Source organism: Carcharodon carcharias, chromosome 2, assembly GCF_017639515.1.
Source record: "Carcharodon carcharias isolate sCarCar2 chromosome 2, sCarCar2.pri, whole genome shotgun sequence".
Taxonomy (NCBI): Eukaryota; Metazoa; Chordata; class Chondrichthyes; order Lamniformes; family Lamnidae; genus Carcharodon; species Carcharodon carcharias.
In genome coordinates this window covers 57,630,886-57,655,163 of record NC_054468.1, presented here as the reverse complement: position 1 = coordinate 57,655,163, position 24,278 = coordinate 57,630,886, and the positions used below count along the sequence as shown (strand labels likewise).

Sequence of the window (24,278 nt, the reverse complement as noted above, 5' to 3'; positions counted from 1 at the left end):
GATTTAAACAAATCAACCTTTACCAACTGCTGTGCCATAACATCCGATGCAATTGAAATTTCCATTTTGTGTCTCCTGAGTCTCCGTGTTATCCCAACCAAGCAATCAAACATATCTACTTGTTTTAGTTGGTACTGAATCAGAATTCTGATACCCATATTTGGTCTGCCTTTATTGACGACATTTTTTTAGTTTCTTCAGTATTGTTACAATGCCAAAATCTTTGTCTAATATCTCTGTTGTGATAAACTGCATAGCATCATTGTGATCTGTGATTAATTCACTGTTATTAAAAATTACAAATTATGTCTACAACAGTGATACCAAGATTTATCACTATACATTAGCATTTTGAATACCTTACTGAAACAAGGCAATATTAGAGAAGTTCACCAGTCCAGGGAATTGCTTTGTATGTGTGCTGGGCTTCATGAAAGTTCCTCAATGAAGCTGACAGGTATGTGACATGTTGAAAGTCTTCATTATTTTACATGAAGCTTTTCCCTAATGATCAAAAACCTTCTTCATGTCAATACAATTGATCAGATAGATTGAGTTCAGTATACATTTCACTGAGTTGTCAGTCTGAATGATTGAACAAACACATTTTCTAAACAGCTTTTTCTAAACTGTGCTTGTTCTTTTCCCAAGATTGTGTCCACTTTAATAACTAACCTTCATTGTATACACAAGAGGAATATCTTCCTGGCTTATCTTTAGGGATTTTGACTATGTTGTTCTCTTTGCTGTGAGCAAGGCCTGAATACAAATGTGCTTTGGTATTTCAACATCCCTTCATAGAGACATCTTACAAGTTGGGGGTATTCACAGAAGAGTTCCAAACCTAGGAAGGAACCCATTATACAAACTTTCAACATAGCTGTAACCCTTAAAAGCCACTGACAGAGTCATTCTTGTCAGAGAAGTGTTTCTGATTAAAGGAGTATGCAGAGTTCTACTATGTTCTCGTGAAATATCAAACCAGGATTTTCCAGTGCTGTAATTGAAATAGGTTTTAGCCTCTGAATGCATTGAGTCTTCAGGCTTGTGTTGATAAAACAATCTGGCACTCTGTATGTAGGTAGTGGTATAAGAGTCATTCTTGTCAGAGAAGTGTTTCTGATTAAAGGAGTATGCAGAGTTCCATTATGCTCTCATGAAATGTCAAACCAGGATTTTCCAGTGCTATAACTGAAATAGGTGTAGGTATAATGAAATAGGCCTTTGTATGCATTGAGTTTTCAGGCTTGTGTTGATAAAACAATCTGGCACTCTGTACTTGGTAGTCGTATAAGAATGAAGTGCTTCACATGTAAACATACCTCACTGACACTCAGTTTGGGTTCTGCAAGGGTCACTCAGCTCCTGACCTCATTCCAGCCTTGTGTTATGGATGTCCAAATCTTCAAGAAAGTCGAAAGTCAGCCACTTCCGATATGGCCTACACAGCGCATCCTGGCTGTAAAGATGTCACTGTGGGCATACTGTGTATTCCAGAAGCCATGCAGTGAGCAGATCTTGATGTCAAACTACACCTAACACCAATGCGGTGCACAAACTCTTTTGTTGAACCTCGCAGGCCATGTTAAAACCTGTCAAACACTCACAGCTGAACACATATTCAACTGCATGAGAGATCCCTGCTTTGTGCTTCACATGGGTTTCCACGTGAGGTGCTTTTAACTTTCTTTTTGACTTTATTTTGCTGCTCATTGTAAGTGGATGAATGTGTTAGGTGTCATTGGAGAAGTTTGGAAAAGGTTTGCGTTTACAAGGGAACAATGTCGGATTCTGAGGGGGAGGTCAGAGGAGTTGGGGGCCAGTCAGGAAAAAGTGATGAGGATATAGCAGTAGTTCCTCTTAGGGTGCAGCATGACTTGGAGATGAAACAGAGGCATCAGACAGGGGAAACTGCATAGAAGGAGGTGGAGGAGGAGGGTTCTCGATAGAAGGCCCTACCTACCAAGGGTCTTTAGGGAGCACTTCTCCTAGCTCCGCCACAGCCACTGAGATGTTTACATTTCAACAAGAAGGTGATGACTAAACTGAGCTACTTCCCACAACTGTAAGATAACCATGGCCCACTCTACAACAGAGCATCCTTCCAGGCAGGAGCTGGTGACATTGCCAACATTTCACAGTTTGTGGTGCATTGCTGCATTAGGGAAGTGACAGAGCCCCCTGTACACCAGGGAAGGAAACGTCAGTCTTCTCCTCTACCAGAGAGAAGCAGAAGGAGCAAGCATGTGACTTTCCCAGACTAGCGGGATTCCCAATAGTGCAGGGTCAACAACTGCATGCACATGGCTCTGTGGATCCTACATATATGAACAAGGAGGTGTAGCAAAACTGTAAAGGCTATCAATCCATGAATGTGCACTTGGTGCACAATCATGCACAGAACATCCCATTGGCAATCAGCTATACCCACCATCTTTGGTGTCACGTGAACCAGAGGTTGGCTGTTTGGTGACAATTGTTACTCAATCTGCACCTGGCTGCCCTCTGTCACTTGACCACATGGGGATGGTGTGCTACAACGAGAGCCATGCTACCATGAGGAACATGATGGAGTATCCTGAAACAACGGTTCTGGAGTCTGCACTGCTTTGGTTGCAGGGGTCCTCCTGTTCACACAGGAGTGTGTCTCCATATGGTTTGTTGCAACCCCCACAACCTGGCTCTCATGAGGACACAACATCAAATCTTCAGAGAACATCTCAGGAGGATGAAGATCTTTGAGGAGGAGGAAGGGAGAAGGCACCAGGGGCCACTGCATGCTGTGGGGCATATCTAAAACTGCTGTGCACCACCAGGCAGGATGTGATGTATATACTCATGTAATCATTGGCAGATGATAGGAGCAGTCCTAGAGACTGTGGCACGGTCTTATACATGCACCCAAAATTGTCCAGCCTTCCATGACATATGCAAAGCATGGGGACACTGGAAGAGCCAATGCAGGAAGCTAAAGCCAGAACAGATCCCTCGACAACATGACAAGACACAGTCTGATGCAAGACATGTACAACATTCCAGCAAAGGGAGTGCACCAAATATCACAAAGAGCAAATCCACAAAATGACCAAGCAGGCTGCAAGATTCTATTATAAGGATGACCAGAGCAATAACACACACAGTGAGCAGGCATTCCATACAGTCAACATCACAGAACATATTGACCATCCAAAGCCTTTACCACTAGTCACATTGTATGCCCAATGAAGCCTGGGAAACATGCATTTTTGTCACGACGATGTGTTGAGTGCTATGTGGAATATTAATCGTTAGTTTCATCAGCTGTTGGATTGTTTTAGAACTACAAAGACACTGGGCCGAATTTTGCCGTCGGCGAAAAGGAGGCGGGGCCCGCTTGCCGGCGCGTAAAATGAAATCGGATGACATCGGACGGAACCCCCGTCATCCTGACCCATTTCAATTTTCAGGAAGGCAGGGTCGCAGCAAAATCAGCTGTGGGCCCGCCGACCTGTCAATGGGCAACTGAGGTCATTAACAGGATCATTGAAACAATTAAGGGACCTTTAAGGTTGGCGGGCAGGCCAGGAGCCCCGGTGGCAAATAGAAAAAACATGAAACCTCATCCAACGGCGGGATGAGGTTTCATGTGGGGTTTTATAAAGTTTAATAAAGTTATAGTGTAAATTATGAACATGTCCCATCTCATATGAAATTGTCACGAGAGAGACACGTCAGGGATTTTTTTTTTTATGTTTAATCTTTTTCAAAGTGGAAGCGATCTCCCTGAGGCTGCATTTTGCCTCAGGGAGATGTGCATTCTTTCATGTGCATGCGTGAAAGAGCGCACTCTTGCTTTTGGGAAATCCCCCCCGCCCGCACAGGAAGCGCATAGCTGGGCAGGCCAATTAAATAAAATGGTGGTGCGGCTCGCTTCTCCAGCGGGGTTCGGCTCCCCGCCAGCTGGAGATTGGGTTGGAGCCCACCTGCCTGGCAGGCAGAAAATTCTGCCCCACCCACCCAACAGGCAGAAAATTCTGCCCACTGTGTTTTAAAATAGCTGCAGATGTTGCCTAACCTGCAAATTGATCAAATTTCTGTCAGCCTCTGAAAGCAAATTACCAGGGGACATGTCAAGGTATTTCCCTGATGGACTTCATACCTGCTATCTGAACTCTCTGCAATAAGGACAATAGGCCACCAGACTCCCTGGCTCCAGAAACTACGAAGAACAAAGAAGGGCTAACAAAATTCATTATGCAAGGAGGGTGCTAAGAACATCCTGTTTCAATGGCAGCTTGATAGCTTTGACAATGGGAGATTGAAGCTCCCTTGTTAATTAGGGTTGCCTTCCATTGTGTGCCAATAGTAGCTGTCATATGATTGGAGACCCACTTGCGAAAAGCTGTGATTATAAGCTTGTCTGTTTGTTATATCACAGGAGAAGTCTGCATTATGTACCGATAACATCCAGAAGACGACTGCAGAATGTATCATCTCTCTCTCTCCCTGCTGTTCTCAAGTTCGGACCCTATCTCTGTTACATTTTGGAATAGACTAAAGAGATAGAGAATTTTAATTAAAATAAATTTCAAGTGCCATTGCACCCACTTTGGAAACTCTAAATTACAGTTAACAGAGACTATCTGCAGGAAAATAAAGAGCTAACATCAGCTGCAACACCCCTGGAATTTCAAGACACAAAAGAAAAACATCGGAACGTACATTTCCTTTTTTGTCTTATTGTCTTCAAGTCTTATTGTGTGTGTGTCTGTCTGTGTGTTGTGGGATTTATGGCATATTTTAACTTTTTAATAAGTCTTATAGTTTTATTATTAAAAACTCACTCAAATAAAAGTAACTCCTTACTTGTTAACTCTAGAGATCTGACTGGCTTATTTCTTCATATAGCTTTATATATGATCAAGTACTTACTGAATTGAAAATCATGTACCCACAGAAGTGAAAAGTGGTGGCTCAACCAACTATTTGCCAGCCTCAGAGCCTGCAATGACTCGGCGCTTCTTTCCCTGGGATCCGGCACACTCAAATGTCACTCCAACAACTCACCAGGGTCATCCCAGATTTTCTATATTGTGGACACCACAAGTCCAGCGATTGCACACTTATCTGTGTGCAGCGGCCTTACCTTCGTTACTATTCATAATAGACAAAACAATGGCAAAAACAACAGATCACAAGGACAACCTTATCGCCTCAGTGGTTGATCTAATATTGTTATACATGAATAGGTTTGACAGAATTGGAAGTTTCAAAGGTGATTCAGTATTGCAGAGACGTGCAGATGCTATTACCACATTTACATGGAGGCTCAATGGAAGCATCTATATCCAGAGTAAGCTGAAACTAGAACTAGATAAGAGCGAAAGAGATGGCATAATTCATAAAGTCCAGCCCCAAACTGATTGGTGTAGCTCCATCACTTGTGTTGTCAAAAAAGATGGCTCTGTATGACTTTGCTTAGACCCAAAGTTTCTGAATGCGGCACTAAAATAATGCCCACACAAAATTCCCACATTTGAGGAACTAAACCCCAAGTTTGCGAGTGCCAAACTTTTTTCCAAACCTGAAATTAAAAATGGATATTAGTCATTACATTCAGAAAATACCTTTTGGGAGCTAACAACATTCCACATTCAGTTCAGGAGATACAGTCCATCATAATTGTTGGAAATTGTATCATGTGTGAAATTCCAGAATGCATCTGCAAATGAAACAAGAGCAGCATGTCGAGAGGTCAAATCTAAAGCTTCAAGTTGTTTACCCAACTTGTCTAAAACTGCAGGTTTTTCCTTGGATCCACAAGTAGATCTCAACGATATTGAGATAGAAGGCATATTTAATATTGACCTCATGAATTTCGGCAGTATAAATGCCAGCTACTGCAATGAGAAACATCCAATGATCCCAAATTGCAAAAGCTATGGAAGAGCTTGATTGGCAGGTTGCCAGAATATTTCCAGGGTGTTCCATAGGTTCTAGGACCATTTTGGCTTTATAGAGATGAGTTCAGGGTATCCCAAGGTGGTATCTTCAAGGGCAATCAAGTCCTTACTCCAGAACCCCTTAGACCTAACATTTTACAGCAATTGCATCAAGTGTGTATGGGGACAGACTGAAGCTGGAGACTGACCAGGGAAACAGTACACTGGCTAGGGATGAATCAAGACACTGAAGCAGCCACAATAGAATGTGGGGTATACCAAGCCAACATACCCAGTTACCGCAAAGAAGCATTATTACCTCACCGAGTACATCACACATCCATGGACCAGAATTGCAACTGATCTCTTTAGCATCCATGGAGATAATTTCTGGGTTGTGACTATTTCTTGAAATTTCCCATTATCTTTCAGTTACACAACACATCCAACACAAACACTTAGACATATTGGCCCATAACTTCCCAGCTCCAGGGCGTACTACGTAAATTTTGCACAGCAATTGCCCAGAAGTTCAAATTTCCTTTGGGCAATTCCCCTTCAGTGGGAATCATCCAAAACTCCAATTTAAATTGCAATAGTTGGAAGAATTAAAACCACTTCTAACTCCTGGGTAACTATTGTACTGACTCGTCCCAACCGTCTGCCGCTAGACACCCCAACCTTCCCCCCACTTTGCTCATCTGCGCTTTGCCAACCCATAACTGCCACCACCCCCTGACCATCTCCACAACCCCTGACCACCCTCCCCCACTTCCAACCCCAGCGATAGTGAAGGAGCGATGATATATTTCCAAGTCAAGAAGGCGAGTGACTTAGTGAGTGAGTTCTGTTTCTGGTCAATGGTAATCCCCAGGATGTTGATAGTGGGGGATTTAGTGATGGTAATGCCATTGAACATCAAGGGGCGATGGTTAGATTCTCTCTTGTTGGAGATGGTCATTGCCTGGCACTTGTGTGGTATAAATGTCTCTTGCCGCTTGACAGGCCAAGCCTGGATATTGTGCAGGTCTTGCTGCATTTGGACATAGACTCTTTCATTATCTGAGGAATCGCGAATGGTACTGAACATTTTGTAATCTGCAGCGAATATCCCCGCTTCTACCCTTATGATGTGAGGAAGGCCTTGATGAAGCAGCTGAAGATGGCTGGGCTGAGTACAATAGCCTGAGGAACTCCTGCAGTCATGTCCTGGGTCTAAGATGACTGACTTCCAACAACCACAACCATCTTCCTTTGTGCTAAGTGTGACTCCAACCAGTGGAGATTCCCGTTGGCTTCAGTTTTGCTAGGGCTCCTTGATGCCACATTCAGTCAAATGCTGCCTTGATGTTAAGGGCAGTCACTCTCACCTCACCTTGGGAGTTCAGCTCATTTATCCATGTTTGAACCAAGGCTGTAATGAGGTCAGGAGCTGAGTGGCCCTGGAAGAACCCAAACTGGGCATCAGTGAGCAGGTTATTGCTAAGCAAGTGCCGCTTGATAGCACTGTTGATGACCCCTTCCATTAGTTTACTGATGATCGAGAGTAGACTGATGGGGCTGTAATTGGCCGGATTGGATTTGTCCTGATTTTTGTGTACAGGACATACCTGGGCAATTTTCCACATAGCCACGTAGATGCCAGTGTTGTAGCTTGGCTAGGGGTGCAGCAAGTTCTGGAGCACAAGTCTTCAGTACTATTGCTAGAATATTGTCAGGGCCCATAGCCTTTGCAGTATCCAGTGCCTTCAGCCATTTCTTGATATCACATGGAGTGAATCGAATTGGCTGAAGACTGGCATCTGTGATTCTGGGGGCCTCCAGAGGAGGCAGAGTTGGATTATCATCTTGGCACTTGTGGCTGAAGATTGTAGCAAATGTTTCAGCCTTATCTTTTGCACTAATGTGCTGGGTTTTCCCATCATTGAGGATGGGGCTATTTGTGGAGCTTCCTTCTGCAATGAGTTGTTTAATTGTCCACTACCATTCATGACTGGCTGTGGCAGGACAGTAGAGCTTAGATCTGATCTGTTTGTTGTGGGATCGCTTAGCTTTGTCCATCACTTGCTGCTTATGCTGTTTGTCACGCAAGTAATCCTGTGTTATAGCTTCACCAGGTTGACACCTCATTTTTAGGTATGCCTGGTGCTGCTTCTGCCATGCCCTCCTGCACTCTTCACTGAACCAGGGTTGATCCCTTGTCTTGATGGTACTGGTAGAGTGATATATGCCGGGCCATGAGGTTACAGATTTGAGTACAATTCTGCTGCTGCTGATGGCCCACAGGGCCTCATGGATGCCCAATCTTGAGTTGCTAGATCTGTTTGAAATCTATCCCATTTAGCACAGTGGCAGTGCCACACAACATGATGGAGGGTAACCTCAATGTGAAGGTAAGAACTGTGTGGCGGTCACTTCTTGATGGACAGATACATCTGCGGTGGGTAGGTTTGTGAGGATGAGGTCAAGTATGTTTTTCCCTCTTGTTGATTCCCTCAGATCCTGCCGCAGACCCAGTCTAGCAGCTATGTCCTTTAGGACTCGCCAGTAGTGGTGCTACCGAGCCACTCTTCGTGATGGACGTTGAAGTTCCCCACCCAGAATACCTAAATGAGTTATCAATCCTCTTTGTGCGGCTGGTGTGATTGTGTAAGGTAGAAAACATAACAATCTGCTGTAGTTGTCCATGACCAGCCACTCTGGCTCCCCTAAAGTCACAATCCCACATCAATGTTGTTCCATAATTGCCCACCATACCATCCCTCTGTTGCGGACATTAACAAAATCCTCCTGGTCATAATCCAGAAATAACAGACACCACAAAAAATAATTCCATAACCACTTTATCCAACACTTCCAAAAATACATAGAAAACTGAACTTATCACCCTTGTGCACTCCCTTAGTGCCTGTCTGCAGGTACCTTTGCCGGTCTCGGTGCTCCATTACAATGCTCCAGTGGCTACAATGCTGGTGAAAGGCTGATTTTTACTGGATGAGACTGCTGGTGGCCTTGAAGAAGGATCTTGCACAGCACTGGGGCTTGAGGGCCTGGCTTCAAACTGCATTTTCTCAGCATGGGCAGCTGTCGATTGGACTGGCTGGCTGAAAGGCAACAGCGTGAGCACCGGTGGAGTGACAAATAGTTTCAACCAGCAGGAGGATAGGAGACTTTTGCTCGATGAAGCCACTGCTATTCCCCCAGGGCAGTAACTCCGGAATACTAGTAATATGCTGGAGGGCAGATTGCTAAACTGCTGTGAGAGTCTGCATACTCCTTTGAGCACTGGTATTTGCTACCATAATGGAAGCAGTCTAAGCCTGCAAGGCACCAAGCTGGGTTTGTATGATACTGCAGCTTTGAAACATTGATTGGATTCTACTTGTGTTGCAATGGAAGCTGAAACACTGGCCATCAGATGTTGCATTACAGCTGGGTCTGCATGTACTGATACATAGTTGCCTCCCATTTTCATGCTAGAAAGAATGAACTCCAAGCTCTGTGTGAAATCTTGTGTCAAGATGGAACCAGACTCTTCCATGCTCCTTGACAGTGACAACAGGCTATATGGCAAACCTACTAACGCACCAAGCATTTCAGTGTGCATGGTCATCAATCTTTTCCTGCACACTACCGAATATCATCCAAGTCCTCCACAGCAGAACTCATCTGCAACCTCACCCTAATGTTAGCTCACACACGTGCTACTCTTCTCCCCCTTGCCCTGGCTGCAGCCATTTGCTAATTCTGACAGGGTGAGGTTGCACTGCCTGGCCAGGTGGCAAAAGGGGGAGAAGTGGGAAACAAGAGGCTCATGGTCACCACATCCATAGTATAGTAGGAAGAGGGTGAAATGGAATTTGAGAAGGTGCATAAGGCAGGAACATACCATCATTCTAGATGTTCTCAACATTATTTGCAAGTCCTCAGTGACTGCAGAACATTGTTTTCTCCAAAGGGCTCAAGATATACAGTTGTCTGTCCCCCACCAGTGCTCTACTACTTCCAGAGGTTATACAGTGCCTTGTCCTGCAAAAGAGGGGGAAGAATGATAGTTAGTGTATTACCACTTATTTTGGTGATATGCCTGTCACAGCTAAATAGCTGGAGGCATGTGAAAGCAAACAGAGGCAAGTGTGTGGCTGATAGCATTGATCAGTGTGTAAGGGTGAGGAGGAGCATCTGAAATTAGTCTTGAGTCCTGATGGTTGAGTGATGGGTTGTGGTGCATTGACATGGTGAGTGGATAGGAGATGTCATCTGAAGGTGTGCTCACTGACCTTGACTGCATATGGTAGGTTAATGAACTTTTTCCAGCATTGCAGCCAGGTCCTCAGGACAGACTCTGGGAATTGATCTCCTACTGATGCACAGCTAGTCAGCAACGCATTTCATGATGGGCTTCCAGTCACATTGATGAACAGGCCATAGGAAGTTTGTGTGCTGCTTGCCTCAACAGGATTAGGCATGGAGTAATTGTGGATCACAATCCCTGACCCTGAAAATGAATTTTATCAAATGTTTCCCTCTTGATCTTATAAACAGCCGATGCACCAGTTCCAGCATCTTTGGGTCACATGTAGTACCTGATGTCTGGGTTTTTTTTAAGCCTCAGCATGCCTCTATGTATGAAAATATCCATCAACGAACAGCCATACAATGAGCCCTGTAGAATCTCATTAACAATTTCACATTGAGTCAAAGCCTACTTGAAACCTTTGTATGCAATGGGTAGTTTCAAATTTATCTCGGGGCATGAGTGTGGCATTCAGGTTGGGAGCCAAAGCAAGCACCAAAGCTTGCATCATGGCACCACATGAGGCACAAAGAGATTTCAACACCAGGACCTCATTTCCATGTTAAAGATCAGAGTCCCACCCGAATCGTAGCAGAAATCATGAGGTGTCAGCCAGGCAGGACAGGGTTGAGTGGCAAAAAATTTACAAGCAACCAGTCCCTTTCTCTAAATTCAGTGATTATAGAGCAGTTGGGAACCATCACAGTAAGACAGGGGTGAAGGGGGATGGTGGGGTAGAGCACACCCAGGTCAAGGCCCAAGGTTTCAAATGAAAACAGAATGTGCTGGAAATACTCTTCAGGTTTAGGCAGCATCAGGGGGGAGAGAAAAACGGAGCTAATGTTTCAGATCTGAGACCTTTCATGTGAACCCTTCGCTTCACTCTGATCCCATTCTATGCAAGGTATGCACGATACCTTTAACCTTCCCCTCTCCGACACCGAACGATCTGTCTTCAGCAAAGGCCTTAGCTTCATCCATTTACGACCCCACCTAAAAGCATTTTGAGCTTGGCATGATGCTAAGCTTTTCTTCGCCTCCACGCCTATTTCTTCGGTCAGTACTCTTTCCCCCTGCACGGCAGACCTTTTTATCCATTCCCACCATTCTCCCCCCATTTGAACCCCTCCCTTTACCTTCTCGCCCTTTCTCAGTCTTTTCATTGAGAATTTGCCAATTGGGATTAAATATATTCCTGGAGATTTCATCCTGAACGATGTTTGACTGTCAGCCAAACAGCCACTCCTTAACCGAGGTTTTCCACCCACAGTCGTTGACAGGGCCCTCAACCATGTCCAGCCCATCTCCCACGCATCTGCCCTCACGCCTTCTCCTCCTTCCCAGAAACATGATAGGGTCCCCCTTGTCCTCACTTATCACCCCACCAGCCTCCGCCCTTTCCGCCAACTCCAGCATGATGCCACCACCAAACACATCTTCCCTTCATGCCCCCTGGTGGCATTCCATAGGGATCGTTCCCTCCAGGACACCCTGGTCCACTCCTCCATCACCCCCTATTCCTCAACCCCCAACTATGGCACCTCCCCAAGCATACGCAAAAGATGCAACACCTGCCCCTTCACTTCCTCTCTCCTCACCATCCAAGGGCCCAAACACTCCTTTCAAGTGAAGCAGTATTTCGCTTGCATTTCCCCCAACTTAGTCTACTGCATTCATTGCTCCCAATGCGGTCTCCTCTACATTGGAGAGACCAAACGCAGACTGGGCGACTGCTTTGCAGAACACCTTCGGTCTGTCCGCAAGCATGACCCAGACCTCCCTGTCGCTTGCCATTTTAACACTCCACCCTGCTCTCTTGCCCACATGTCTGTCCTTGGCTTGCTGCATTGTTCCAGTGAAGCTCAACACAAACTGGAGGAACAGCACCTCATCTTCCAATTAGGCACTTTACAGCCTTCCGGACTGAATATTGAATTCAACAACTTTAAATCTTGAACTCCCTCCTCCATCCCCACCCCCTTTCCGTTTCTTCCCCCCTCACTTTTGTTTTTTTCAATAACTTATATAGATTTTTCTTTTCCCACCTATTTCCATTATTTTTAAATCTATACCTTTTATACCCTTTTAGTCGTATTTCACCCCACCCCCACTAGAGCTGTACCTTGCATGTCCAGCCATCCATTCTTAATTAGCACATTCTTTTAGATAATATCACCTTCAACACTTTTGTTCTTTTGTCTGACATCTTTTGATTATCTGCTCCTATCACTGCTTGCTTGTCCCTACAACCACCACCCCCCCACTTCTCTCCTCCCACACCCCACCTTAAACCAGCTTATATTTCACCCCTCTCCTATTTTTACTTAGTTCTGTTGAAGGGTCATGCGGACTCAAAACGTCAACTTTGTTCTTCTCCGCCGATGCTGCCAGACCAGGTAATTCTGTTTTTGTTTTGGATTTCCAGCATCCGCAGTTTTTTGTTTTTAATAGCCATTTCCATCCCTCCCTCCCAGGCATTTTCACTATTCTTACATCTGGAAAAGAGAAATATTCAAAGAAAATGACCAGAAAAACCCCAAAATCTTTTCTAATGCCCTGATGATTTTTCTCCAGGGTTACACACAGCATTGCCCTGGAGATTGACCTTCAATTCCTGGAGACTCCAAACCAACCCTATTGTGATATTGACCATCTAGATTTTGCTGTGTCCTCACTCTAACTTATTCCCCCACCCGCTAAAAGGAAAGGTCACAGATCTGAAATGTTAATTCTGTTTAACTCTCCAAGCCTGCTCCAGAGCTCTGTGTATTTCCAGCACACACTGTTTTTATTTCAGCTTTCCAGAATCCACTGATCCACTATATTTTTATTAAGCCCACGGTTTCCTTGTGGGACCCAAAGAAACAATGCTGCACCTACTTGCCTTCCGAGGGCTCGTCTGCTTCTAGCTGAAAGAGACTCTGGCAATCAGTGCAATCCAGGGTAAAAAAGCATTGCAGGCCTAATTGCATCTTAGGATCCCAACTTTTACAGCCTGCAGCGAGCACCTCCTGGAACCCAGGAATTAAAATGGTGGTGGGCAGAGTGGAGCAAGATTGGGGCAGTGAGAATTCTGCCTCTACTTTGATCTTTTATCCTCATCAGGTACAGGTTATTAAGATCAGAACTAGTGTTTTGAATTCCCATGAAAGAACAATGATTACAAATATAATTTGATATCTAACCATCAGTTACTTTTACATTTCAATAATAATTGTGGATCATTTTGCAAAATCATTTTGTATAACATATAAATAGTAATGGTGCATCACCCACTAGGTTTCCTATAGCAATCAAGCACGAAATTTGACATTTTTCTCAGTTCAAGGGTAGGTTCCAGCTCACACACTGGCTTCAATATATATTGTCAATCACTGTTCATTAACTGAGCCATGGCCTTGATGTAACATCACATCCAGAGTAATAGAATGAAAATATATCAAACCACATACACAGCATTACTATGGTGATCTACAATATTTTCAGGGCTCCATGTGTATTTAATCTTGGGTTTATAATCCATTTTTTGAAGGATGAATACATATTCATTTGGAGCCCTGTACTTGCCTAATTCAACCAGGAATTCTAAACTTTCAAATACTGTCACCAGAGGCTCATGGTGACTGACATTTAACTACTTATTTGTTTGAAAGTTTACAGACTCAGCATTGCTTTTTCTTTTTAACCTATTTAGCCATAACTGCAATTCTATTGAACTAGAATGAGGGAGGAGATATAGCGAGAAAATTGGATGAGGCCTGAAAGAGGGTGAAACGATCACAATATGCAATTAACCCATGCCTATTCCTTCTGAGGAAAGCAGCATGCAGACATTTTACTGCATGCTAACTTAATCAATGGCAACACGCAGAGTGCTGAACATGCTGTTGAGTAGCTGCAAGCCTTACATGGAGTCTGCAAGTTTGTGTCTGGTCCAAACTGCATTCCTTAAAGTCAACCTGTGCCTCTTAGAAGGGAGGTGGAATCTGGTTGCAGAAGATAGAAGAAGTGGCTGGGAAAGGCATTCCAAGCAGGAAGAACACTGATTAGTAGCATAACAGGACAGAGAACATGCTCCAACGTTCTTAGATACAGCACCAGAGGACTTAGTACGAGAGGAAGATAAGAAAGAAGTGTGCTCTAGCTGCAGGGGAACTGAGGCCAAGCATAGATACTGCAAATACAGTGAAAGCAGACAGTCATGGCAGTTAATGATGGCAGCCTAGTCCCAAGGACCTGGATGCTGTGCTGCTGCAAGTTCGATGAGCTCAGGCAAATGGTAAAGATTAAATGAATTAATTTTTAAATGAAAATTCTTTCAACTGAACCAATAGCATCACACTGTTCAATTGTTTAATCATCTACCTACGATCTCCAATCTTACCTCATATTCATAGTTTAACCGGACGCTCACACATTTGCCACTGCTGCAAATCTCTCGCCATTTCACATCTTGCATAAACTACCAACTATTCAACCATGACAGTCACATCATCCAAATACATTGCACCATGCTCGCTGATGAACTTTCCCTTCTCTTGCACAAGGTGGTGCTTAACCACAGGCAACAGCATCTAACCCGTGGGGCACAAGTGTGTGTTCCCAATGGAAGGGCAAGTTGGCAATCATTGGAATAACCACAACTGAAGCAGTGGCTGGAGGCATGGCTGAAACTATTGAAGCTGAGGATATCTTTCTACCTAATCCATGTTCCTCTCATCCCATATTCTCCAATGAATTTACAAGTTACAAATCGTGTAAACTCACTAGAAAGGGTAGTAAAGGTAGAAATCCTCAACTCAATTAAAAAAGGTGTCTGGATATGCACGCAAGACCCATAACCTCCAGGGCTATGCACCAAGTGCTGGAAAATGGGATTAGGCTGGGTGGCTCATTTCTCAACCACTGGGAACACGATAGGCAGAGTGGCTTCTTCCCTCTGTGCCGTAAATCTTTCTACATTTTCCAAATATCTGAAAAGGAGGAATGTGCAGGGATGTGGGGAGAGGGCGGGGGAGTGACAGTACATGAATTGCTCCTTAGGAGAGCCAGGACAGACATGATGGACTGAATGGCTGCCTTTTGTGCTGTCATGATTCTAAACATGCACCTCTTGCTTACCACCCCCCCAAAAAACCTCCCCAGTTCCAATACTGCAGCTTTACCTTTGTGCCTTTCTCCATTCAGATACTGCCATCTGGCCAGGCAGTGGTGCAGGCGGGTGAAGTGGAAGAGGAAGAGGGGACTGATGATGATAAATCTCAATCTCACATTCGCAACCACCAGCTCAGATGCTGCATATAGGTTAGAGGGCAGCATAGAGATGGGATATGCATGTGGTAAGTCCCCAGGTATGGGCATGAGGGGAGAGGGAAAATTGAGTGGATAAATAGACTAAAAGTAAGGCAGTAAATAAACAGTATGAAGCGTTTAATAAATTATTCAACAAAAATATTTTCTATTAAACAAAAACTCAGTGGAAAAGATCCATCCATGGATTACTAAGGAAGTTCATAAACTTATTTTAATCTAATACTATTATGTTACAAAGGATAGTAGCAAGCCTGGAGGGTTAGAAAAATTTTGGAAGCCAACAAAGAAAGACCAAAAAATTGATAAAAGGGAAAAATTAGAATACAAAATTAAATGAGCCGGGAATATAAAAACAGAATGTAAGAGAAATCATGTTATGTGGCACAACCACCATGTTAAAGTGAGAGATTCAGAACAGATCTAGGTGGTCAAAACTGGATATCTGTAAGACACTGAGCCAAAAGCAGCATATCCCTTGGCATATTTGGCAGATCCCTCACTCTACCATCATCATTGAGCCAGGAGGTCAACATTGGTCAATGAGGAGTGCAAGAAAGCATGTCAGTAGTAGCACCGGACATACCCAAGAATGTGGTGCCAATCTGGTGAAGCTATAACACAGGACTATGTGCATCCTAAACTGTGGAAGCAGTATACAATAGACAGAGCTAAACAATCCCACAACCAAAGAGTCAGACCAAAGCTCTGCAGTCCTGCCACATCCAGTCATAAATGGTAATGGACAATTAAACAACTAACTGTAGATACTAAGAGTGAGGAATTTAAAGTAGTATCATCAGAGAAAAAGAATTAGGCAAATCTAAGGTTTAAAAGCCAAAAATCTCCTGGACCTGCTGACTTACATGCTAATGTTCTAGAAGAGATAGTTGTTTGATAGTAGATACAATGGTTATGATTTTCTAAAATTTCATATATTCTAGAACGGTGCAGCAGTTTGGAAGTTAGAAAATGTAACACCCAACTCAAGAAAGGAGAGAGAAAACAGAAAACTACAGGCCAGTTAGCTTGACATCAACCTTAGGGAAATTGCTGAAATCTATTATTCAGGAAGTCTTAACAATGCACTTAGAAAATCATAGTATAATCAAAGTTGGCATGGTTTTATGAAAGAGAAATTATGTTTGACAAATTTATTAAAGTTTTCTTCAGGGTGTAACTAATAGCATAGATAAAGGGGAACCAGTAAATATTGTATACTTGGATTTCCAAAACGCATTTGGTAAGGTGCCACACAAAAGCTGAATACACAGATAAGGGCTCATGGAATTGGGAGTAATATATTAGCATGGATAAAAGATTGGTTAGCAGACAGGAAGCAGATGATATGGATCAAGTTGACACTTTCAAATTGCAACAAGTGAAGTGTTGCAAAGATCAATGCTGGGGCATCAGCTATTTACAATCTCTATTAATGAAGAAGATGAATAGACTAAGAGTCACGTATCCAAGTTTGCTGATGTTTAAAGTTAGGTGGGGATGTAAGCTGGGAGAATGACACAAAGATATGTAGACCGATTAAATGAGCTGGCACAAAAAAAACTTCCCTGCACTAAAGACCCAAATGTTTTAATTCAAGGCACTGAGACTTTTTGTTCATAATGCAGCATCTTCAGAAGGATTTTGAAGGATGAGGTGTGGGATAACTCGTAAAGACCAAGTTATATAAAAGACTATAATAGTGCCTAAGTTTTCCTCATCTTGAAGAACATATTCAACTTGAAAATAATTATTTTACAGTGACTTTTTTTCTATTATACATCTACTATTATTTTCATATTGTCCGTACTATTACTTCAGACCAGTGAAAGTGAAATTGATAACGAACCCAGGGATCCATGATGCTCAGTCCAATGCTCAGACAGGAGGAGCAGTCAATTTATCTCTTAATAAACAACTATATCTAATGTATCAACCAACAACAGCTGCCCAAAAGTAAACGCATCTTTATACAGCCGCTTAGTGGGCTGGCCTCACAAGAGCAAAGAACCATAATAAACAATAGGTGATGAGATCTTTACATCTGACCACAAATATTAGTTACTAGATTCATAAATGTTTATTCATTAAACTTTTACAATTTAAAAATTACATAGTTTAAAGACCAATTAACACATATCACCATTCAAGGAATAAGCTTAGTATTCCTGCCATTAAGAATTTTCCATTTATATTAAAGGAGATCGTCTGTGCAGTAGCCATGCATAAATCGAACATGGCTGTGGAAGCCAGTGGAGCAACTGCAAGATTTATAACTTTGTGCACTAAATTTCATCAGTGGCGTTAATGCTAACCGGAAAAATCAATTCCAGATACAAGATCAAATTTAATAAATATTATTATAATAGATTTATGTGAACGAGTAGAAAATAAAGGCACTAGTCCCCGACTAGTATTTTCTTTTCAAGTGTTTCTATACATTTTTTAAAAGAGCATTCTTTTTGTAGACTTTATTGTCATAATTGGAGCTAAGGGAAACAGTTGGAGAGATGCATTCCTTAGGTCAGTTAGGTATATTTTTCTCTTAAAAATATCTATTTTAAGTATTTTCTATCTTTCATTTATCAAAAATATTAAAATTAAATGTAATAATGTAAAAAAAAGTTTCCAAAGCAACAGCAGGATTAACATATTTACTAATAAGCTTAAATACAAATTTGTACAAACACTTCCATTGATCACTTTATAAATAGCACAGTTAATAATTCCCAGAAACTTGTCATGACTTACAGTAAATAAATGGAGGTCAACAAAGAGTATTTTTGATGAAACAAACAAAAAGGACTCTGAAGCTATGCCACTTAGTGGGGTGGACTTAGTCCAGTTATATGCAGTGGGATCAATTTTGACTTTTATGTGCATGACCAGTCTTCCACATCTACGATGAAAAGACAGCAGGGATTTTCATGCCTGTCCTCATTTACATTGGGAAAATCATGGGTTATTGGTACATTTCCATTTGAAATAGATTTACACTAGTTTTCAACCATTCAAGACTGAATTTTGCCAAGAAAGGAAAATCATCTCCTTAAATCAATAAGGAGTCTTTAGACAGAGTTTTAACTCACAAGTGGCAAGCCAGTAGGACCAAGGCAGCAGTAGCCAAAGCATCCTTCAAGCCCCACAAAAATGATTTTTACACTTATAGCTCACAGGGCCTGCATTGAACATCTGCTATGTTTTACCATATGTTAAAATTGAATCAAGGATTCTATTTGATTGATAGAACCACAACATGCTCATATTTGAGGTTCTTGCCCAAGGAAACAGAGAATTAAAGTACCCACCAGGTAAACAGAGTTACAGCTTCCCCTTAAAGGTTAATCAATTGTGACCATTGCATCCAAAACCCTCAGAAGTACTCAACACTGTTTCTCTCACTGTTTGGCAGGTTAAATAACTATGCAATAAAAATGTAGCACTTTGCATTTGTTTGTCTTTCATAATTCAATGATATTTAATCAAATTGTCAAAACTAAAGTTAAACAGATTCTTCTGACCATGCAAAAGTAAATTCTCATTCTTAATCAGTTCATTTTAAGATAGAAATCTGTGGAATTTTACAAAAAAGAGGCATGAGAAGACTTGTGAAATACATGATAATGAATAATAATTATAAGAATAAAACAAGTGACCACAGGTGTCAACCTTGGTTGACAAAGGCAAACCCTGCCCAGTTAGCCCTGCAAAGTCGTCCTCAATAACACGTAAGGACTTGTTGGAAAACTGAGAGAGGGGATGCACAGGCTAATCAAGCAACAAACATGGCATCGTCATACTCACCAAATCATACCTTAGAATCAATGTCCCATACTCATCCATCAGCATCCCTGGGCATGTCCTGTCACACTGGCAGGACAGACCCACCAGAGATGGCAGCACAATGGTATATAGTCAGGCGGACATTTCCCTGGGAGTCCTTAACAATTGGCTCTGAACCCCATGAGGTCTCTTGGCATCAGGTCAAACAATGACAAGAAAACCTCCTGCTCATTACTACCTACTTCCCTTCCTCAGCTGATGAATTAGCACTTCTCCATGTTTACCACCACTTGGAAGAAGCAGCGAGGGTAGCAATGGCACAGAATGTACTCTGGGTGGGAATTTCAATGTCCATCACCAAAAGTGCCTTGGTGGCATCTCTATTCACCAAACTGGTCAAGTACTGAAGGACCTACCTGTAAAACTTGGCAGCAGGTGATGAGGAAGTCAACAAGATGGAAAAAAACCTACTTATCTCTTTCTTATCAAATGACCAGTTACAGGTACATTTGTCCATGACAATATTGGTAGGATTGACTGCCAATCAGGGCTTCTGAAGCTAAAGTCTCATCTTCACATTAAGAAGACGCTGTATTGTGATGTGTGGAACTACCACCATGCTAAATGGGATAGACAGATCAGATCTAGCAGTTCAAAACTGGGCAAAATAAGGCGCTGTGGGCCATCATAAATGTAATCCACCACAGTCTGTAACCTCATGGCCTGATATATCCCTCACTCTACTATTACCATCAAATCAGAGAACCAACCTTGGTTCAAAGAAGAATGTAGAAGCACATGCCAAGAGCAACAAATATACATAAAAATGAGGTGCCAACCTAGTGAAGCTACAACACAGGACTACATGCATGCTAAATAGTGGAAGCAGCATATAACAGAGCTAAGCAATCCCACAACCAACATAACAGATCTAAAAAAAACAAAAAAACTGCAGATGCTGGAAATCCAAAACAAAAACAGAATTACTTGGAAAAACTCAGCAGGTCTGGCAGCATCGGCGGAGAAGAGTTGACGTTTTGAGTCCTCATGACCTTTCGACAGTTCTGTCGAAGGGTCATGAGGACTCAAAACGTCAACTCTTTTCTTCTCTGCCGATGCTGCCAGACCTGCTGAGTTTTTCCAGGTAATTCTGTTTTTATAACAGATCTAAGCTCCGTAGTCTTATCACATCCAGTCATGAATGGTAGTGGACAATTAAACAACTAACAGGATGAAGAGGCTCCACAAATATCCCCATCCTCAATGATGGGAGAACCCAGCATATCAGTGCAAAAGACATGGCTGAAGCATTTGCAACCTTATTCTTTCAGAAGTGCTGAATGGATGATCCATCCTGGCCTTCTCCTGAAGTCCTCCCCTTCACAGATTCAAGTCTTCAGACAATTTTTTCACTCCACACGATATCAAGTAATAGCTGAATACAGTAAATCTAGCAAAGGCTACGGAGCCTGATAACATCCCAGCAATAGCACTGAAGACTTGTCCCCCAGAGCTAGCCACATCCCTAGAAAAGTTATTCCAATGCAGCTACAAAATTGGCATCTACCCAACAATGTGGAAAAGTGCCCAGGTATGTCCGATCCACTAAAAGTAGGACAAATCTAACCTGGCCAATTGCCACACTATCAGTCTACTCTCATTACCAGAGAAGTGCTGAAAGGCATCATCAACAGTGCTATCAAGTGTCAATTACTCAGTTTGGGTTTTGTTTGGCTCAATTTCTGACCTCATTACCGCCTTGCTACAATCATGGACAAAAGAATTGAATTCCAGAAGCAAGGTGAGAATGACAGTCCTTGACTTCAAGGCAGCATTTGTCTGAGAGTGGCATCAAGGAACCCTAGCAAAACTGAAGTCAGTGGGAATCAGGGAAAACCCTGATGATGACCCTTCATCATCGAGCTGAAAAGATGGAGGGTATTTTCTGGCCCCACCTGCCGTTGGCATCGTCCAGTCCTACCGAAAGTTAATGGACTTTTGACTGGGCCGCCGTATTCCCCATGCCAGGGCTGGAAAATCACAGCCATTAACTCTGTTACTCTCCACAATGCTGCCTGACCTGCTGAGTATTTCCAGCAGTTTCTGTTTTTATTTCAGATTTCCAACATCTGTAATATTTTGCCTCTCTGTTGTGGAAAACTCTCCACTGGTTGGAGTCATACCTAGTTTTGGAGGCCATTCATATCAGCCTCAGGATATCATTGCAGGAGTTACTCAGGGTAAAGACCTTGGCCGAGTAAGCTTTGGCTGCTCCATCAATGCCCTTCTGTCCAACCTTGGGTCAGAAGTAGAGGTTTTGGCCGATAATTGCATAATGTTCAATACCATTCGCAACTCCTAAGGTGCTGAAGAAGTCTGTGCCCACATGCAGGAAAACCTCCATAATATTCAGTTGAGCTGATAAGTAGCAAGTAACATTCATGCCTTGCAAGTGCCAGGAAATGACCATCTCCTACAATAGAGAATCTAACCACTTACCCTCGATGTTCAATGGCATTATCATCACAAAATCCACCACTATCAACATTGTGGGAGTAATTGGACCAGCCTTATAAATTATGTAGCTACAAGACCAGATCAAAGGCTATGAATTATATAACGAGTAACTCATTTCTTGACTCCCAAATGTCATCCACTATCTACCAGGTGCAAATTAGGAATACTCTCCATTTGCCTGAATAAATCCAGTCCAACAATACTCAAAAAGTTCGACACCATTCAAGACAAAGCAGCCCACTTGCTCAGTGCTTCATCCACCACTTTAAACATTTATTCTTTCCACCAACAGCACAAAGTGGCAGTTCGGTGTACCATCTACAAGATGCACTGGCAGCAACCGGCCAAGGCTCCTTCAACAGCACCTTTTAAACCTGTAAACTCTACCACCTAGAAGAGCAAGGGCAGGGAATTCATGGGACACCACCACCTGCAATGTACCTCCAAGTCACCATCCTGACTTGGAACTATATTGCAGTTCCTTCTCTGTCGGTGGGTCAAATGCTTGCAATTCTTTCCTATCAGTACTTTGGGAATATCTACACAACGTGGACTGCAGCAATTCAAGGAGGCAGTTCATCACCACTTTCTCAAGGACAATTAGGGATCGACAATAAACGCTGACCTTGAATGAATGAATATAAAAAAATGAAGATCTAGATCATAATTCTCAATGTGCACATTTAAAATATAAAAGTATACACGAGGGTTTGGTAGCAATTTACAGATGATTAAACATTTTAAATAAATGCATCAAATGAGCTTGTATTTTTTATTCACATTTTGCTAAATATCAATTGTTCTGCAAAGTGCATAATCCTGAATCATTATCAAATCACGCTCTTTTCAAATGATGTTCATATTTAATATTACAAATCAAACAATACATCCCATTTCATTGAGCTTTCCCAGAAGTTATTAATTGCAGAGGAACAGTTAAATTTTATCTAATATTTATCTCTGACACACTGTCAGAATAACAGCAGAACATTTTGTTTGTCTTGGGCCTCCTCTCCCTCATCATCTGTTTGACCTTCATCGACCCCTCCTGTCAAAGAATCAAGCATAAACTGAGAACCAACAGCATCCCTAGGAAAAATTGAAAGAGACAGACATGTAAAACACAACTTTTCTAGTGAAAAACATAAATCATCCACTTCTTCACTGGCAGGCACAATTTCTGAGAAGTTCCAACTGAAATCAAAATATATAGCCTCAAAGCACAATGAAGCTGTTGATGCATGATTTAGGATTATTTGCATGCAATGTGCAAAAAACAATGTATTGATTTTATTGTTTACCAAAACAAACATGTATCTGATGCAAACAGAAAGTGCTGGAAAAACTCAACCTGTCTGGCAGCATCAGTGGAAAGAAAAATAGAGTTAACGGGCCTGAACTTCCCCAGAGTGGTAATTAGAATTGAATTGCCACACAACGCCCAATTACTTACTTGAATTTTTTTCTCCAGTTCTGCCTCGCCCAACCTTCCAGCTCAGGCTAGGCAAGATCCAGGCAGTGCAGCATGTCTATGGGGCCTAGTTTTGAAGTGCAGCTGCGTCGAAGGGAACAATGCCATACCCCCTTTTTTATAACAGCAGCTGCCGTAAACCAGTTAAGTTTAAAGGTCCAGTGAAATTTAATGATCCTTGACAGGCCAAGGAGAAGATAAGTATATAAGGTAAATGGAAAGGATTGGGGGGGTGGGGGGGTTGAGTGGAATCAGAGATCAGAAGTCGGCTGGGGGGCAATGAGAGGTCAGGGTATGAAGGTGTCAGACCTGGGGGGTTGGGTGTTGGGCCGGCCTCGAGTCGGGCCTGAGGGTTGCAGAGGGGGGGCTCAGGCCTCAGGTCAGGTTGGGCTGAGCCTGGGAATAGGAGGGTGGGGTAGGGTCCCCGTGGGGGTGGGGGGAATTCCGCAGGAGGAAGGATTGTCGGGGGCTGGGGGTAGTCAGAGGCTGGGAGCAGTCCCCGGAGTGGTCAAGGATGTGGGGGATCGGTCTGGGTCTGTACAACAGTTACCCAGAAGTTAGAAGTGCTTTCAATTCTTCTAACTTTTTCTGAGTACCTATCGGTGTGACCTAGGCGGAACCATCTGAAGTTTGAGATTTAAATTACATTTATGGTTGGTTCCCAGTGCAGGACAATGGCTCAGGGGAAGTTTGCACTTCCGGGCATTGCTACGCTGGGGAGCTCGGATGTTATGGCCCAACGTTTCAAGTCTAATATGACTTTTCTTCTTCCGAATTAACTGTGTTTCTCTTTGACTCCCAAGTCTTTCTATTTTCATATCCGATCTCCAGCATATGTAGTATTTTGCTTTTATTTTATACATTTGATGCAAATAGAGATTAATCACAACTCTCATACGATGTTGAAAAATTCTATCATAACTAGGGAATAAAACAAAATCAGAAGAATGCTGCTTCAGAAACTTTTAACCAAGATTTC

The 24,278-nt window shown here is 42.7% G+C and overlaps 1 protein-coding gene across 1 annotated transcript in view; it reads right to left on the bottom strand.

Annotated features, from left to right (window-relative positions):
- Window positions 1–22,799: 22,799 nt before the first annotated feature.
- zbbx (zinc finger, B-box domain containing) overlaps window positions 22,800–24,278 on the bottom strand; it is a 143,288-nt gene continuing 141,809 nt past the window's right edge. The window contains exon 20 of the mRNA XM_041205303.1: window positions 22,800–22,917. Coding sequence (XP_041061237.1) covers window positions 22,800–22,917 — 118 coding nt within the window. The remainder of the gene's footprint in view (window positions 22,918–24,278) is intronic.